At 52.8% G+C, this 16,592-nt stretch overlaps 8 protein-coding genes across 8 annotated transcripts; 4 read left to right on the top strand and 4 right to left on the bottom strand.

Annotated features, from left to right (window-relative positions):
• Positions 1 to 120: 120 nt before the first annotated feature.
• Positions 121 to 2,001, top strand: NEUTE1DRAFT_145770 (uncharacterized protein; the record flags this gene model as incomplete). The annotated part of the gene is made up of 2 exons (XM_009851768.1): positions 121 to 455; positions 526 to 2,001. 2 exons carry the CDS (start codon positions 121 to 123, stop codon positions 1,988 to 1,990), a joined length of 1,800 nt encoding a protein of 599 aa, XP_009850070.1.
• A 667-nt stretch (positions 2,002 to 2,668) lies between these two features.
• On the bottom strand, positions 2,669 to 3,483 carry NEUTE1DRAFT_109336 (uncharacterized protein; the record flags this gene model as incomplete). The annotated part of the gene is made up of 4 exons (XM_009851767.1): positions 2,669 to 2,770; positions 3,034 to 3,071; positions 3,232 to 3,349; positions 3,436 to 3,483. 4 exons carry the CDS (start codon positions 3,481 to 3,483, stop codon positions 2,669 to 2,671), a joined length of 306 nt encoding a protein of 101 aa, XP_009850069.1.
• A 109-nt stretch (positions 3,484 to 3,592) lies between these two features.
• Positions 3,593 to 6,603, bottom strand: NEUTE1DRAFT_121582 (uncharacterized protein; the record flags this gene model as incomplete). The annotated part of the gene is made up of 5 exons (XM_009851766.1): positions 3,593 to 3,791; positions 3,900 to 4,631; positions 4,710 to 5,425; positions 5,496 to 5,547; positions 5,745 to 6,603. The coding sequence occupies 5 exons, from the start codon at positions 6,601 to 6,603 to the stop codon at positions 3,697 to 3,699; spliced, it is 2,454 nt and encodes an 817-aa protein (XP_009850068.1).
• Positions 6,604 to 8,654: 2,051 nt separating this feature from the next.
• NEUTE1DRAFT_80322 (uncharacterized protein) lies at positions 8,655 to 10,129 on the bottom strand (the record flags this gene model as incomplete). Its single annotated transcript, XM_009851765.1, has 1 exon — positions 8,655 to 10,129. The coding sequence occupies one exon, from the start codon at positions 10,073 to 10,075 to the stop codon at positions 8,759 to 8,761; it is 1,317 nt and encodes a 438-aa protein (XP_009850067.1).
• A 515-nt stretch (positions 10,130 to 10,644) lies between these two features.
• NEUTE1DRAFT_100021 (uncharacterized protein) lies at positions 10,645 to 11,043 on the top strand (the record flags this gene model as incomplete). The annotated part of the gene is made up of 2 exons (XM_009851764.1): positions 10,645 to 10,750; positions 10,928 to 11,043. 2 exons carry the CDS (start codon positions 10,645 to 10,647, stop codon positions 11,041 to 11,043), a joined length of 222 nt encoding a protein of 73 aa, XP_009850066.1.
• Positions 11,044 to 11,475: 432 nt separating this feature from the next.
• Positions 11,476 to 12,700, top strand: NEUTE1DRAFT_61639 (uncharacterized protein; the record flags this gene model as incomplete). The annotated part of the gene is made up of 1 exon (XM_009851763.1): positions 11,476 to 12,700. One exon carries the CDS (start codon positions 11,530 to 11,532, stop codon positions 12,514 to 12,516), a length of 987 nt encoding a protein of 328 aa, XP_009850065.1.
• Positions 12,701 to 12,786: 86 nt separating this feature from the next.
• On the bottom strand, positions 12,787 to 13,680 carry NEUTE1DRAFT_145766 (uncharacterized protein; the record flags this gene model as incomplete). The annotated part of the gene is made up of 2 exons (XM_009851762.1): positions 12,787 to 13,516; positions 13,654 to 13,680. The coding sequence occupies 2 exons, from the start codon at positions 13,678 to 13,680 to the stop codon at positions 12,893 to 12,895; spliced, it is 651 nt and encodes a 216-aa protein (XP_009850064.1).
• Positions 13,681 to 14,222: 542 nt separating this feature from the next.
• On the top strand, positions 14,223 to 15,195 carry NEUTE1DRAFT_80313 (uncharacterized protein; the record flags this gene model as incomplete). Its single annotated transcript, XM_009851761.1, has 4 exons — positions 14,223 to 14,311; positions 14,391 to 14,409; positions 14,479 to 14,572; positions 14,648 to 15,195. The coding sequence occupies 4 exons, from the start codon at positions 14,296 to 14,298 to the stop codon at positions 14,978 to 14,980; spliced, it is 462 nt and encodes a 153-aa protein (XP_009850063.1).
• Positions 15,196 to 16,592: the final 1,397 nt, after the last annotated feature.

The following is a 16,592-nucleotide window of genomic DNA, read 5'->3' as shown; positions in this document are numbered from 1 at the left end:
TTAGCCCAGTTCACGGACCATTTCGACTTTAGCAAAACCTTCGCATCGGGGTATACCATCTTCTCCGCTCGTCCCTCTCCGGAGGATGACGGGCGGCATGTCTCGGGTGCCGCCATCACTATGACTCTTTACTCGGACCCTCCCCCGTTGCGTGCCTTCAGCGCCGACAAGCCGACCTTGTTGGTATGTTGGTGGATGACCATGTTCTGCGTCGTCTTGATCCTGCTGCGCGTGTGTGGCCGCTTCGTCCGGACCGAGACGCTGTTCAGTGAGGACAAGACGGCCGCTCTAGCTTTGGTGCCCTTGTTACTGCGCATGGGTTGCGTCCACTTCATCTTGGTTAACGGGACAAATAATGCCGACTTTTCGTCTGTTCGGCTCTCGGAGGAGCAAATGAATAGAAAGGCAGTAGCGAGTGGCCTGGTGCTGCTCAGCAGGGTGCTTTATGCGTTGACGTGAGTACACATTGGCTGAGACATGGCGCTTCATTGTTTCTTGTCCCGAAACCTCACTGACAACCTGCAGGCTATGGATCCTCAAATACGCCATCCTGCAATTCTTCAAACGGCTCAACGTCAGCTGGGAGCGCTCCTACGAATTAACGCTTTCCTTCATCAAAGTCACCCTCGTCACCACCTTCATCGCCGTCATCGTCTCCGACGTCGTCGAATGCCGGCCCTTCCGCATGTACTCGCAAGTTCTTCCGGACCCTGGGGGTCAATGCCGCCAAGGCTACGTCCAACTCCTCACCATGGCCATCTGCAATATCGTTACCGACCTCCTCCTCGTTTTCTTTCCCATTCCCATGATCATCCGCTCCCAAATGAGCCTGACCCGCAAGTTCCAGCTGGTCCTGCTCTTCTCCCTCTCCCTCGGCGTCGTCGGCGTCACCGTCTACCGCGTCCCGCACATTATCCGCGCCCAGGGCTCCCAACAATCCCGCTCTCTATACGCCTCCATCGAACTGCTATTTGCCACCGCCGCTTCCAACGCCCTCGTGCTCGGCTCCTTTGTTCGCGACCGCGGTGTCAAAAAGCGCAAGTACAAATACAGCTCCATCGCCGCCGGTTCTCTCGAGCGCTCCCCCGGCTCGGGTCCCGGCGGAGCCGCCCCCAACGGTGGCCGTCGCCCTACCCTGCGTCACTGGGGTTCCGACGAGGATCTAGTCCGCGACGTCGGCTACGGCGTCAAGCCCGATTTGCGCGAACGGCTGATCCCCTATTCGGATGAGATCGGCAGTGGCGGCGGCTACTACACCCCTGCCCCCATGGCCCAGATTCACCACCACCACCACGACAACAACGATACCATCCACTCGTGGGATTTCCCACCCTCTTCTTCATCGCAGGCTCGCTCCACCGCCCGCAGTGATGACTACCTGATGTCCTTCTCAGGCCACTCAAGCCAACCGGGCTCTCCCCGCAACACTACCCCCAACGGCCTCCCCACCCTCTCTTCCCCCCGCCGCGTCTCCTTCTTCGACTACGGCGGCCTCCTCTCCGACGAACCCACGCGCGGTCGCCGAGAATCCTCCGTTTCCACCACTACCGTCGAGCCACCGCGCCCCCACACCGTTCCTGTACCCGCCGTGCCCGCCAGTGCTAGTGGCTTGCGTCGAGGATCGGCTGCCTTGCTACAAGATCTAGGAGGGTTTTTATCTCCCTGGACGTTGTCAGCTGTGCCGAAATCGGCTCGCAGAAGGAGTTGGAGTAAGGGACGCGGAAGGGGAGGGGGAGGAGGGAGGCCCAAGAGTACGAGTGATTTGGAGAGTATACCGCAGATGCAAGGGGAGGAGCATGAGCATGAGCATGATGATGATGATGAGCTACCGACGTATTCGTCAGAAGAGGAGAGAAGAAGGTTGAGGTTGTTGGGGCACCAAGAAGGACAGGGACAGGGACAGGGACACGACTTGGAGTTGGTGGATGCTGGTGGGTTGTTGAAGGAACCGCCGGTGGAAGGACCGCCAAAGAGGAGTACGACGCAATAACATAAGGCCTTTTTGGGTTGTTGCGTTGTATAACTCAACTCGACTCAACGCAATGAAGCAAAACAAAACGAAACGCGCAAACGAAGCAAATGATTTGTGATGAAGGGACGGGACGGGACGGGACGGATTGGATTGGATTGGATTGGATCGGATACACTAGAACGGGACGGGGGACAACGGTTGCTTCTTCCATGGTTCTAGCCAAGGAGGAAGGCCCCCTAATATGTCAAGCTTAATGGGTACGGAGGAGGATTCGCTTTTTTTTTCTTTTTCTTTTTTTTCGACATATACCACCACCACCACCACCACCACCACCACCACCACCACCACCACATGTCGCACTAACAGCATTGAAAGCTTGCTTTATTGAGCACGCACTTGTTTGAGAATACTGTACTGACTGACCTGCAACAATATACCCCGGCGAGACATTTGACATGTCGCCAATCTTGTGTTTTTCTGTTATATATCTCAATAGCTTTTCTTTTGTATAACTAAGTAGATGGGCCACTCATGTAGATAGATAGATGGTGGTATCGAGTAATGACGTATATATATTTACAAACATTTCAAACGATTTGCTGGGTGACTTGCTTTGTTGACTTTCTCTCTCTGTGTGTGTGTGTATATGTGGACTCGGTACCCGTTCATGTACTCCTCCCCTATCATAGTTTGTAATTACTTTCTTGGACATAAGGCTTCATCGGCCTTGAAATGATCCTCCTCAGTCCCGAGAGACATTCCATTCATCTGACTACCTACCCAGTCCGCGATGTACATCTGTCACTTGGATAGCTTGAATACCTCCAGTCTAATAGGTACCATCCATCCATCCATCCATCTATATGCCACCCAAAATTGGTTATTAATTCATATCAAGTAGAATAGTAGGTAGTCCTCTCACGACATAACATAAGACATGAATGAGTAGATGAGGTTTCCTATCTACTCATTACCTACTCCATCTGCCGCGCTGAGAGATCACCTACACCCGCCACCCGCCGCCTTCGATGTATAATGTATGATGTATGATGGCTACTTACGCCAGGGTAGGTAATGGCTCGGTTCGGTTTCTTTCTCACTGTTGTATATATAGAATCATCATCATCATCATCATCATCATCATCATCATCACCATCACCAGCATAAGAGTGAACCGCCAAGCGATATTATCAAGTAGCCCTTCGAACCAATCTGCTCACTACCGCGAAAAGTAGGTAATCTCAGTCTATTACACATACGGCCGACTTTAGATAGGCGCTGGGAAAACTCCGTTGGGAAGTCGTCTGATACTCCTTTCGGTAGGGCCAGTGATCGCGAGATTAGGAGATGGATTGGTGATGACGACCGGTTAATCACCTGGTGTTGTATATTTTGTTTTAAAGTGACACTGATGGTTCTTGATGACTGATAGGTGGTACAGTTGCCAGAAAAGCGTTGCTCACTTGGGTAGTGTGGCAGCTACGCCTTTGTTCACCCGTCGAGTACTTCATATTGATTTTAGGGTGTCCTTCCTATATCTTATATACTTCGTAATCATCCTCCCTGCCTCAAACCAAAAATGTCACAAAAATAATTGTCACTGTGTTGATTCGTAGGTATCTTGAAGGGTTCAGTTCTCTTTTCTTGTCATTGATCGCTAGCTAGCGCTCTCCCAACTCCTAACGCCAAGCACGTTCCAGACCCTCAACCTCATCTCATCTCATTCAAAGGAACTCGCTCAAGACCTGCACCCTCGTCCTCGCCGTTTCCGACCCTTGTTCCCCTTCACTCATCGCCCGCATGATATTAAGCATTTGATCTGTTCCACCATCACTGTCAGTTAGCATTTACCCCTTACACGCCAATACAGATGTACCACAAAAGAGAGAAAAGAAAAGAAAAAGAAGGAAAAAAAAGGTAAACTCACGAATATCCCCCCTGGCCCTAACAAACAGCGGATCTTTCCCCATCGCTTCCACCCCGCCCTCCTCCTTGGCCGCCTCCCTCAACACATTCCCTATACACAGCGCCTCCAAGAAGGCCCGATGGTTAAACACCCACCACACCCTTGCCTCCGTCTCAAAAAGCGAAAACAGCACAAAGAACGCCGTGATGGCATCGTGCGCCGCCTCCAGCGTGCCGCGCACATTGACAGGGACGTCTGCGCTCTCGCTGGCGTGTACGAGCATTAGGTTGTGGAAGTAGTTGGAGCTCAAAAACAGCGTTTGTCGCACAATTCGCTTGTTGCGCTCAGCCATCTGGGTTAACATGGCCACGTCCCATGACCGGAAAATATCGGGGAACGAGCGGTAGACGGCCCTGAAGTCGGCGACGAGTTTGGACTTGTGTCGGACTGTGGTGCAGATGGGTACATCCAGAGAACGGGGGGAGCAGATGGTTTCTTGGACGAGGTTGGCCAAAGTCCAGGAGCCGCGGAGGTAGGCGATGTCGGTGGGGTCGTCGCAGGCGTCGATGGAGATCTGAGACAAGGAGGAGGTGGACGGGTCCAGGTTGGAGACGAGGTCTTCGACTTTGACGTCGGTGTGGGTGGCGGAGGGGGGCAGGGAGAGAAGGACGGTGAGGAAGGTGTCTTGGAGGAGGACGGCTTGCCAGACTTTTCGGCGTTGTTGCTTGATGAAAAGGGGCGCGGTGGGGACGACTGAGTGGAAAGGGGATGGTTAGTTGGGATATGAGGGAAGAGGAAGGAGAAGAGGAAGGAAGGGAAAAAAAAGCATACCAATATTAGGATCACGATGCAAGCCCATAGCATACGCCTGCCGCATCAAAATGCCCCCAAACGCCCATCCATCCGAAGCGTGATTATCGTTAATCAAAAAGTAAGTCATCAGAACCATGGCCTGGATACTCGTAATGCTCGCCATGCTCATATAGCTGCCCACCCTCAACGCCTGGTTCGCCGCGCTCGCATAAAACTCGGCAGTCTGCTGGCGCTCCCTCTCGCTGAGTTTACTCTCCACAAACTGCGTGCCCAGCGCCAGCATCACAAACACCAACGCAATGAACGCAGAATCGCACTTGTGTTTCTCCTCCAGGCTCATGGTCCAAAAGTGCTCGTAGTCGGCGAAGAACGTCTGCCGGTGGATCATGGGATAAACAGGGTCGACGCATTCAAAGTACCGATCGAGAACGAGGTCGACCTGCATTTTGGCGGGGAGCACGTCGATGACTTCGGGAAGCCCGCCGTTGCAGGTCCAGTAGTTGGCGAAGGGGTGTTCGGAGCCGATGCCGAACACATTGGAAGAGCCAGGGGCGGAAAAGGGCACGTTGGAGAGAAGGCCGGTTGAGGTCGCTATGGAGCCAAGAGGGATTCGGCCATTGCTCAAGATGCGGTCTGCGGCGTTGGGGACAACGGTGAAGAGAGAGCTGGTGTGCGAGGATGCCTGGTCGGTCTTTTTCAGTGGTGGCTTTGTCATTCGGCGGCCGTTGGCAGCGCTGCGCGATGTTTCTCTGGAGGTGATGGTGAGTATAGGTATACTGAGATAGAGGGGAAAGGTGGACTTACTCAAGGAGGTTGGCGACGTGGGCATATTTGCATTCGGTTTGGCGTTTGATACCTGGGTTTCGGTAAGTAGATGATCAGGGTTGAGGTTGTAGAATGAATGAATGAATGGGAAGATTTACATGCTAAACAATGAGGTCGGCCCCGATCACACTGGTGCAAGTGTTAGCGCGTCATCAAAATAAGCTCAAACTTCGGATGGAAGGGGGAGGGGGTACACAATGAGGTCGGATGAGAGGCGATATCACTAACTCACCTTCGTCTTCCTCTCAACACACTCAAAACAAGACAAGGTCGGTTTATTCCGTTTCTGCTTCTTCCTCTGGGGCCCTCCACCTCCCGTTGTTGTCGACGTTGGCGAGGTAGCACTGCTATCTCCTTCGACGCTCTCACTCGGGCCACTGCCACTCCACCTGGAAGTGGTGCCGCCAAGCCCGGACAAGGGTCCATTGTGGTGGTGACCGTTGGAGGAGTAGTCCCCGTTGACGCCTTGTAGATCGTCGGTGGATTCGCGCTTAACGCCAGCAACATTGGTGCTGCTGCTGTTGCTGCTGCTGTACCCCGCCGCTCCCGCTCTTGTTAACCGGGGACCATATGGGTTTTGTGTGGATGATGACGATGCACCACCGTGTCCGGGACCGGATGCGGGTCCCGCGGCGGCTGTAACACTACTTGTGTTGGACAAGGAGCGGGAGTGGGAGTGGGAGTGGGAATGGGAGTGGTGACTGTGGTGGTGGTGACCCCCTTGGTGGTGGTGGTAGTGCGAATGGTGGTACGCATCAGCCGAACTCGGCGAGGCGACATAGACGGTGGAAGAAGCGGCCGAGCTCGGGGTGAGGACGATCGGGCCCGGCCCCGCATGAGAATGGGTCAGACTCACCCCGGGCCCGGGCCGGGATCTGGTATCCACCGGACCCGGCAAATGTCTTGGCTGTGCGGAGGGAGCGGATACCGATGCAGGTGCAGGTGCAAATGCGGCAGCGGTGACGGGCTCCGCTGACGAGAGCGGATGCGGATTCATCGAGCCACGACGACTGCTGCTGCTGCTGCCGCTGCCGAAACGTCGCTGCTGCTGCTGACTGTCACCACCGACAGGACTGTACCCAGACATCCACATGCGCACCGAACTGCGTCAGGTCGCAGCTGGGGTAGCCCCGGGAACCGACGAGCGAGCGGACGGTTGGGAAATGCGCGAGCGACTGGGTGTGAATGGGTCCGCTGCCTGTATCGCGGAACGTGGTGCAAATCACCGACGCCCCCGGCACGTGGGTGTGTTTGTGCTTTCTGCAGCTTTCTCACTTTTTTTTTTCCCGTCGGCCGGCCAGCCAACCTGTTGTGTTGTGGTAGTAGGCTCGGGAATAACGCAGAACCTTTTTTTTCAAAGGAATGAATGATTTGCTGTGATTGATTGATTGATGTCGGCAGATGAGGCAGCAGCGGAAAATGCAGCAGCCCAAAGAGAGGATGGATGCAGATGAGGTGGGAATAAGACTGAGGGTGCCGGGAGACTGGTTCCCTTCGACTGGTTCGACTGGTGTAGTGAATGACAGGTAGTGTAGAGCGGTTCCTTTGCCAAGATCGAAAAGCTGCTGCGAGAGGGACCGACCGACCGTTGAGTGGACGTCACTACTGCCTGGCTGGGGAACCCAGTGCGGTTGACACCAAAAACCGAAATGCCAAGCGACTGGGGGAACTTGTGTGACGATATAAACCTGCGAAGCGATGGAAATAATCCAGGGAAATAAAGACGGGAATGAAGTGAAAAGCAGAAGAAAGTGGAAAAGCCAAGCAAAGTGGGCGGTGTTGGACAAGTGGAGGGGGAAAATGACTCGACTAAAAATCCTTCCCGATTCCCCGTCCTTATTTTCAAAAAGCTTGTTCACAGCCTCACTGTGGTCCAAGTGGAGGAATCAGGTCCAGAACCACTGTCGAAATGAGGGGAAAAGGGAGATACCCGGCTGCGGTAGTTCGTTGCGGATAGCTGAGAACACAGGGAACATGGAGCGGGTGTGAACGCGGTGGCTGACAAAGACTGAATGGACACACATCCATCCAAACGGCGGCGACTGGGAGCCTTTCCGCAATCAGTAGTCTAGTAGTGTAGCTGTTAACAGATGGCGGATACGTATTGATATAAGTCGGTCCCGGACCGGCACTCTCGGTGGGTTTCTCGCTTCACTGCAAACCTAATCACCCCTGTGGTTATCGACGCCTCTTCATCACTGTTGGTAAGAATTGCAAAGACTATTTCTAGCTTGATCACAACTCCGTCAAGAGCGAATCGCAACAACTCCTGTGTGTTGGAAACGGTCGAGTAGAGCTCTCAGCACCTTCCGGATGAGCAACACTCCGGCACCTGGTCTTTTTCACTAGTAACCTTGCCAAGTTCAATATCATTCAGTGTCTCTCTCCTCTTGAAATAGTTTACCTACACATCAAAGATAACAGTGGTTGATGTTTCGACCGTTGTCCCAGCGAGATCGGCACCCTGAGACAATCATCCGTCCAGAACGTTTGATAGGCGCTAAATCTACACCGAAAATGCGTGCCATGCAATCCACTTCCATACAGGCCTGCCGGCTTGAAACGGTGACAACTCGTTGTTTCTTGGTGTTGGTGCCTGGTTATGAGGAAGAACTTCAAAGACATGAAGTACAGAAACCCAGCGAAATTGCAACTTCTGGCCTCGTATAGCTTCTCGTTGTGGCAGACACTGCACTGCCAGACACACCGGTCCCGCCTCGGAGATAGCTGAGCTGACAAAAGCCAACAAAAATGCGTGACATGAGAGGGGATGCTTGCGAACGCGAACGTCTCAGTTCCGGTTCGGGAAGGAAAAAGCGAAGATCTTATTTAGTGTTACACTGTTCAATACTTGTCGAGTTGGGCAGAATGCGTAGTCTGGTAGTCTAGTGTGTGGTGAAGTCTCGCTAACGCACGTTCCAGGGTAAGAGCGCAAAAAATGTTAGTGCCGTTGATCAACAGGCACCAAAGGGCTACCCCAGAAGGCACCCTTGAGGTTTCATCAGTTGGACCCTCAGCTGGACCGGGGGGCAATTGACTGATGCCTGCGGTGGCAATTCAAGGGGACAAAAAAAGAAGAAGAAGAAAAAAAAAAAAAAAAAGAAAAAAAAAAGAAAAAAAAAGCACCAAGGGCTGAGAAAAACAGCTGAGAATGTCTCGCTTCCAAAGATGCTCCCATGTCTATCAAGTAAAACTCCATCTAGGTTCCAAGTCTAGTCTACAGTCTTCTAGAGACTCACCACTTAACCAAACAAAAACTCTTCATAATTCCTCCTTATCCTCTGCATCCCCTCCTCCAACCCCCACCCCTTTATCTCACATATCCTCCTCGCAACGTCCTCCAAATACCCATCCATATCCTCGCCCGCCACATGCAAATCGCTCTCCACCAGTACCTGTCCATCCGGACACGCCCGAATCACATCCGCAAACTTGGCCTCTCCGCCCGCCGTCCCCAGATTAACCACCATAGAAAACGAAAAGTAGCACTTGGCCGGGATCTTGGGATCCAAATACTGCTTCAACACCTGCGGCGGCCCGCTAAAAGAATGTAGACACGCCCTCGGCGGGAATGGTTTCGGTTTGTACGGCTTCTTGGACTTCTTGACCTTGTGTTGTTGTTGTTGTTGTTGCTTGGGCTCCCCAAGCCCAAATTCCAAGTCGTCAAACTCGTCAAACTCCTCCTCCTCATCACTAGACGAGGAAAAATCCTCCGATACGCCCTTGGCAATCATCTTCTGCTTCTTCCGCGACACCACCTCCTTCTCATGTCCCTTCCACAGCGAAGCCAAGGCATCGAATAACACGCCGTGAGCTTGCACGCCGTGTAAAGAGACGGGACGACCCAATTCGCCTGCCAGGCAAAGTTGGGCTTTGAGAACGTCAACCTGGTGCGCCATCTTGACGTGGTAAGGACTGAGCATCCGTCCTTCTCGACCGCCCGGTGTTAGGTCGCCGTTGCGCGAGGAGGACGACTCATTCACTTTGCCCCAGGGGAGACGGAAGGCTTTGTCAAGGCCGATTTCGCCAACCAGGGCTGTGGGGTGGGCGAGCAGACGTTGGCGGGTTTCTTGGAGAAACTTGCTGAGAGGAATGGGATCGGGGAGAGAAGCGATGAAATCGGCATCGGGAGGGGGCGATAGAACGGTAGAGTAGTGCTTGGTTTTTTTGTGCGCCCGTACATCCGTGACCTCTTCTTCTTGTTCGTCGTCTTTGGAGTCATCGTAGAGCTGGTGAGAGAACCAGGGGTGCCAGCCGAACGCTGGGACGACCTTCTTGGGGGTTTCGGATGAACCACTTTCGCGTAGCTCGTTCAAGTCTGTGATGCCGTGCTGCTCGGCTACGGAGGCGACGAGGTCTTGGTCTTGACCGCGTGTGGCCATGATGGTGAGAAGTCGAGCTTGCATGTTCTTAATGCTGGAGATGGAGGCCATGGTGTCGGTGGGATGACAGTGGGCGTCGTAGACACCAATGTGCCACGGGAAGGACTCTTTAGGAGCTCCATCATCGCCTCTTTTGGGAACTTCATGAGGTATTGATTCGCCGGTGGGGGAACACATGGCTGCTGTGCCCTGAGATGATATGGAGAGTGCCGTAGTGGCGATTATTGACACTGTGGGAGAATTAATGGCAGTAAAGTTGGGATGATGTTGAAACACAGTTAATATTTATGTTCGATATATTCATGTGGAAAATCGCGGATGCAAAAGTCAACTCGGCCCGTTCACCCATTCTGCCATCCTGTCAGCCTTCAGGAACGCCTCCTCCAACGGATGATGTCAGTTGGAGATGCATGTGGGGAAGCTATTCCCTGTCCACAGAGTATCATCCTTGCCCTCCCAACACAGCCTCAACTCGACGATACAATTGAAAATGCCCAGTCTTGGCACACTTATGGTCTGGCACTCTGGCTACTTATGGGAAACTCGCCCCTTGCCTTTGAATAAAAATATGGTGTAGACTACTAGATGGCGGAGGCTCATGCGTAGATAACAAACACTCGCAACATGGAAATGTCTGAGAATCCTGGCTGCAAGGGCCACGCGAACCGGCATCTTTATCAAGGTCGATTGAAGGTTGTCGAGGACTAGGTTTTTCCCCGTCCAACCTTATCTTTGGACTTGGTGTCATGTTGACTTCATTGATGGTTGAACTTCGGCTCAGTTTTGACACCCATGCCGATGGGCTGATAAGACGAAGCGATGGGACGATCGCGGGGCTTCCTCAGTCCGGTTGTACGTCGGTTAAGTGACACAAAGGGACCGGTGAACATGTACATGTGCAATTTGTGGCCGTCAAACAGGAATCTCGATCATCTCATGGAACGACAAGTGGAAAGAGGGGGCATCGTTCTTGGTGGTGTCCAGATTCTTGCAAGAGCGGATCGAAAACGTAAGGGAATGGCTGCCAAGACCTCATGTTCCGGGGCACGTCAACTGCTGGAGGTGTTCACGGCCCGCTAAGAACGGCCCCTTGTGATGATCTGGTTGCTCATTCGGCGCCTGCCGAAGTGTCAAAGCGGGCGTAGTGGACCCTGAAACTGCTTCCCCAGCTTTTAAGCTCCGACCGATCCCTGTTTCCAAACGGCTCAAGTCCCCCTTGCTTTTTCCCGGTTCACTCCCCATTTCCCCGTCTTGCGCACTTCAAGTTACACTTCACATCCGTCATGGCCCTCGGAGCCTAGAGAGAATTTCTCCCAAATAACAAACTCTTATCATGTCGTAAACTCAAACTGTACTAGTTCAGTGCCACAACCTCGGGTCAGTGAACAAGATAACCAAGGGAACTGTGCTCCAAGCGCACGCACGGCATGTTGGTCTCAGCGGCAGATATGCCCCTCGCCTGCAAGAAAATCCAATAAGCTGCATACCTTATACAGCTTCACAGACCCCCCACCACACTCTCCAACTCGCCGTCAAAACGCAAACCAGAAAACCGAGGCCTTCACCCCAGGGTTTCGACATCCTCAACATCATCTGTTGCCACAGGCCGAAAACAGACACCCACAGACACCATGGCCTTTCTCAACCCCGTCCATGGACTCGTTGTCCCCTTCCTCTGCCTCTTCACCATTCCCATGGCCATCTTCGCTAGTATCACCTCCGCCCTCGCCTTCTCTCTGCTCATGTTCCGCGTCGCCATCGTCTACGTCGACATAGCCATGGCATTCGTCCCCCAGTTCATCAAAGGCCGTCACTACCATAGCATCACTGACGGCGAACTTCTTACTCCACGCCGTCTATCCTCTAGTAGCACAGGCAGCGTCGGAAACAGAGCCGGGGACAGTGAGGACAAATCGCCCTTAGCCGTCGTCTCCCCCTCCCCTTACTACCACAACGGTTACGACTCCCACCAACGGAGTCCCCTCCGCCGTAAGAGCAGCTACGGCTTTGGCACCGTTCGTCGCTCTCGCCGCTCTAGTCAAGCATCCATCTCTCCTACCATCGCCTCCATCCGGGAAGACGCCGAGATGGTCCCCCCTCTGCCCGAGACCGGCGGGCTGGCTCCCTCGGTCGGTATCCAGCGAGACTTTGAAGGAGTAGGTGGGTGGAGACTGAACGACAGCAACGACGACGACGACGCCTGGCAGAACATTAACTCACGCCTGGAACTGCCGATGGAAAGGTGCTCCAGCTTTGTGGGTCGGTACCACCACAGTCTGAGCCATCGATCGCATAGTGCTGGGCCGTCGCAATCGTTGGAGGCGGGTTGGATGGGGGGAAGTACTAATGGTAGAAAGGGGACTTTGAGAAATGGAAATGGCACAGCTGGATCGGGACATTGTGCCGAGACGCAAACGAATTGGCATGGTACGGGTGCCAGGGCGAATAAGAGCGCTTTTGGGAGCATTTCGAAGATGGCGCTGCCGCCGGGGGATAGGAGGAACAATCACCGTAATGGAAACGGGGTGTCGCCGATGGGTATGGGGATGTGGGAGAAGGAGCAAGAGTACTTTGATGGGTTCACTTCTCAGAAAGGGAAGTGGAGGCCTATGGCCTGAATAATCATCATGTCCTGTTTGTTTAATTTTGCTGATCTGGACAATGACGGTATACGTAATCAGGGTCGCCTTTTTTTTTTCTTTTCAACAGATACTGTACAGACACTGTTATGACAAGTTACAAGGATAGAACAAGGCTGTGTATTAGCGAAAAGCGACAATAAAGCAGAACATACTTCAATATGATCACGCTAAGAAATCCGACCTGTTTCAAAACAACAAAATAATGACATGGTATTATTCCCACCCAAACTCCTCCAGACGCCGATCCCATCCATCCATGCATCATATCCCTTTCGTAACCATCCGTAAACCGCAACCTAACCCATCCTTCCATTGCTTAGCTGCCATCACATTAACCCCCTAGCGACCGCCCCTACAACGTCTGCCAAAAATAATTGGCATAAAAGAACCTCGAAAACCGATGCCGGTCCACATTAACCACGCACACATCCCCCCGCCTATCATTCCTCACCACCGCCCTCGTAAACTCCCCATCCTGCTCTTCCCTCTCAATCTCGATTCCCAAACTCCTATACACCTTCAATCTCAACAACACCTCATCCTCCACGCTCCTGACCTGGCCCCCATTCCCACTGCCGTTCCCATTTTCTCCCGTTGTTGTACTAGTGGAAGCACCAGCATCACCATCAACCCCCTGCAACTCCAACTCCTGCAACCGCGCCTGCAACTCCGCCAACTGCGTCTGTAGTCGTTCCGTCTCCATTTCTAGGTCCGACACGTTTTTCGCCACGCGGAACTTTTGTGTGTCGAGACGAGAGATCAACGAGGCGTGCTCGGCGGAACTGTGCGAGGACGTGACTTCTTGGTGTTGGGACTGTAAAGTGTTGAGGGTGCGCGCGAGTTTCTTGAGGTTGGTTTCGGATTCGCGTAGGCGGAGGTCGCGCGCTTGTTGCAGCGTGGACAAGGATTCGGCGACGCGCGAGACGGCGTGCCGGTCGGGCGTGATGTTGAAGTTTTGGGTTGTGTGGGCGATTAGCTTGAGGGCAGGGTTAGTGGTGAGTAGAATGGAGAAAAAAAAAGAAGGGGTGGGTAAGGGGGATGGGAAGAGAGGGAGATGAAGAGGGGGAGGTTCTTTGGTAGGTCGAAGTGATGTAGAATGAACGGGGAGCTTACGGTGGAGGGGTCTTCTTCGAGAAGCATTTTGGCGGGTTTAGTTTGACTTGAGGTTGGTGTTCTGTTTTAATTCGGGTATATGTAAATGTTTGCTTCTGCGATCGAGTTGAATTTATGAGTTCCGTGACGGTAAAAGTGTGCTCGTTTTCTGTTGTTGTAGAAAAGTGTTTGTTCGCGAACGAACTCGAGGTCGCGAATGGTTTGTTGTTGTGTCGCAATTGTCGAGTCCCAAACCAAACAATAGCGGGACCCATTCATCCTGGGCGACGACGGGACCTAGCGGGACAGGAGCCGCAACAGGAAGTAGGACATTCCCTTATCTTATCGCAGATTTACATGGGGACCTCGGGCTACCACCGGTCAAGGATCGGGCATGCTGCAGTGGGTTTCCCCAGTGTCCTTCGTCATCGGTGGCACATTGAACAGAGCTCCAGCCACGCGATAAAACTACTGGCGGCACTCAGCTATGATTAACCTGGTAATTCCAGAACCTTGCTGTCCACCTCTCACACCACTACCTACTACCTACAAACCCGAGATACCATAGTCGCCCGCTGCCGCACAATTTACGACCATCTACCCACCTCTATTCAGGATACCAGTTTTCTTGTTTCTTCAACCAAATACCCCCAGCTTGCCAAAATGACACAACTTCCCTGTAGGTGGTGGTCAGCTCATGGGACTCGTTTTTATTGTTCTTCAAGCTTGGCAGAGGTAGCTAACAACCGTGGTTACAGATGCAGTGGATGCGGAAACGTGAGTCCCCGAGTTGCACAATCGCCCCAGGATCGCCGAGTCATCTAACCAACGACGATACCGATGCAGTCCGCTCAACCCCGCCGAGCTCAATGTTCTCCGGGCGCAATATGAGAAGGAGGGAGAGATGGTCGGCGTCCAGACCAAGTTCAACTACGCATGGGTACGAACCAACACCCTTGATTCCCGTCGGAAAAAAAAAACATGCACTAAACATATTTCTTTCGAAATGCTACAGGGCCTAGTAAAGTCCAACGTACGAGCCGATCAACACCTCGGCGTCATGCTGCTATCAGAAATCTTCCGAACATCCCCCGAGCGCCGCCGCGAATGCCTATACTACCTCGCCCTCGGCAACTACAAGCTCGGTAACTACGCGCAAGCGAGGAAATACAACGACGCCCTCCTAGAAAACGAGCCGGCAAACCTCCAGGCCGCCAACCTTCGGACTCTGATTGACGACAAGGTGACCAAGGAGGGCTTGATGGGCGTGGCCATCATTAGTGGTGTGGCGGTTGCCGCCGGTGTCATAGGAGGCGTTTTGCTCAGGAACTTGGGCCGCAAGAGGTGATGGGTAGGGGGGTGAGCCGGTCGCCTGATGGGTGATGACATATGGCACAAGGTGAAAAGGCAGAAGAGGCCGCTCCTTGATGACGATATGGGACAGCAGGTTCCGGTGTGTATATTATGGGCTATGATTTGACGAGCTGAATCCTCTTTTCCTTCTTTAAACTTCCGATAACTGGACTACAGACATTCCCGTCTATAACACATGGGCGATTGGGTTCAAATCCCCACTTCTCCCAACTATCTGTCCTGGATGGGTGTTGGCTTATTAGAGTCTATCTCTGGAGGTGCTCTTTCTTGAATCGAACTCGGCTCACGCCATACATTCGCTTCATTTGACGGCGTGGACTCCGTTTACTGCATCTAGAAGCGGCCCCAGGTAATAGATGCTTGAGGACATCGTGTCAGTTCTTGGCGCTAGCCTTGAAGAACTGCCAGGTGTGACAACAGTCACCGCAGAGGTGCTCCTCTTTGAAGGCTTAGACCCCGTGACAGTGTTATTGTACCACTCGCTTTGTTCATGTTGGAAATCCTTGGTATCACATTATCATTCCAAAAACCATGTTGTAGCGTTAGAGGTATCAAGCGTGTTGCTAAACGATATATCGATACATACACCCAATACCGTACCCTACCATTGTTGCTCCTCAAAGATGTGTGCCTTGCCGTGCCTTGCCCCGGTCATAGCCCACTTTCGTGCATGCGGGACCATTTGTCTCAGGGTCAGGCTGCAGCTCGACGCCGACACATTGGCTCACCACTCCCGTTAACGACCTGCGACATGCTAGATCGGGTCCTTTGGGATTCTCAGTGCTGCACCTATTGAAGCCCAGGGCAGACTTAAGTTCTTCCCCTCATCAGGCCGTTAAGAAATGCAGTATCAATGTGACATGAAACATTGCCCATATTCAACCTTGAACCCCATCCGATTCATGATTCACGGGTCGTGGATGAGTATGGAAAAGGACTACCTACTTGCAACATTGTAATACATCCAGTATGTCTCAGCATCAACGTCGGACAGATACATCAGTCAACCATACAAAGGGACGAAAAAAGTGAGGGCCATAATGACCCGTGGCGAGTATAAGAAGGGAAAAGAACAATTAGGTAATTACCAGGATCCATTATACATCCTGGACTCAAATTACCGTACGCAGAGGTAACGCTGTGACGCATGGCCTGCGCCGACTTTCCGAGGCCTAACCAAATACAGCGGTTACAGCGATTCCCAGGGTCCAATGGGATGGCTGTCATCCAGTCAAGGCACCGTTCACTCCCTCTTTTATTGCTCGGTCGGATCCTACCTCAGCGCAAGGCAGGTACAGACACCTACATCGATCTAGCAAACGGCTGAACCTTCTCCAACAAACCGACCTTGTGCCATCCATTTCCTTCAGTTTTCTCCCAACAATAGAATCCTCGCCACAAAAGAGCCGACGGCCTCGAACGGCACAAGATTCCCCTTGACAACGCGCAAGATCCGATATCTGTCCATTAAAGTTGTGCCGCGCGACTGCTCCATCCCGTTGATGCCGTCGCCGCTGCGAATCCTCGAGTAGGACGCCAACGCTGTAGATCACAGCAGCTGCATCAAGAACGTCGACTCCATCATA

The sequence above is a fragment of the Neurospora tetrasperma genome (assembly GCF_000213175.1).
Source record: "Neurospora tetrasperma FGSC 2508 unplaced genomic scaffold NEUTE1scaffold_2, whole genome shotgun sequence".
Classification (NCBI taxonomy): domain Eukaryota; kingdom Fungi; phylum Ascomycota; class Sordariomycetes; order Sordariales; family Sordariaceae; genus Neurospora; species Neurospora tetrasperma.
This window is presented reverse-complemented; position numbering and strand designations above follow the sequence as displayed.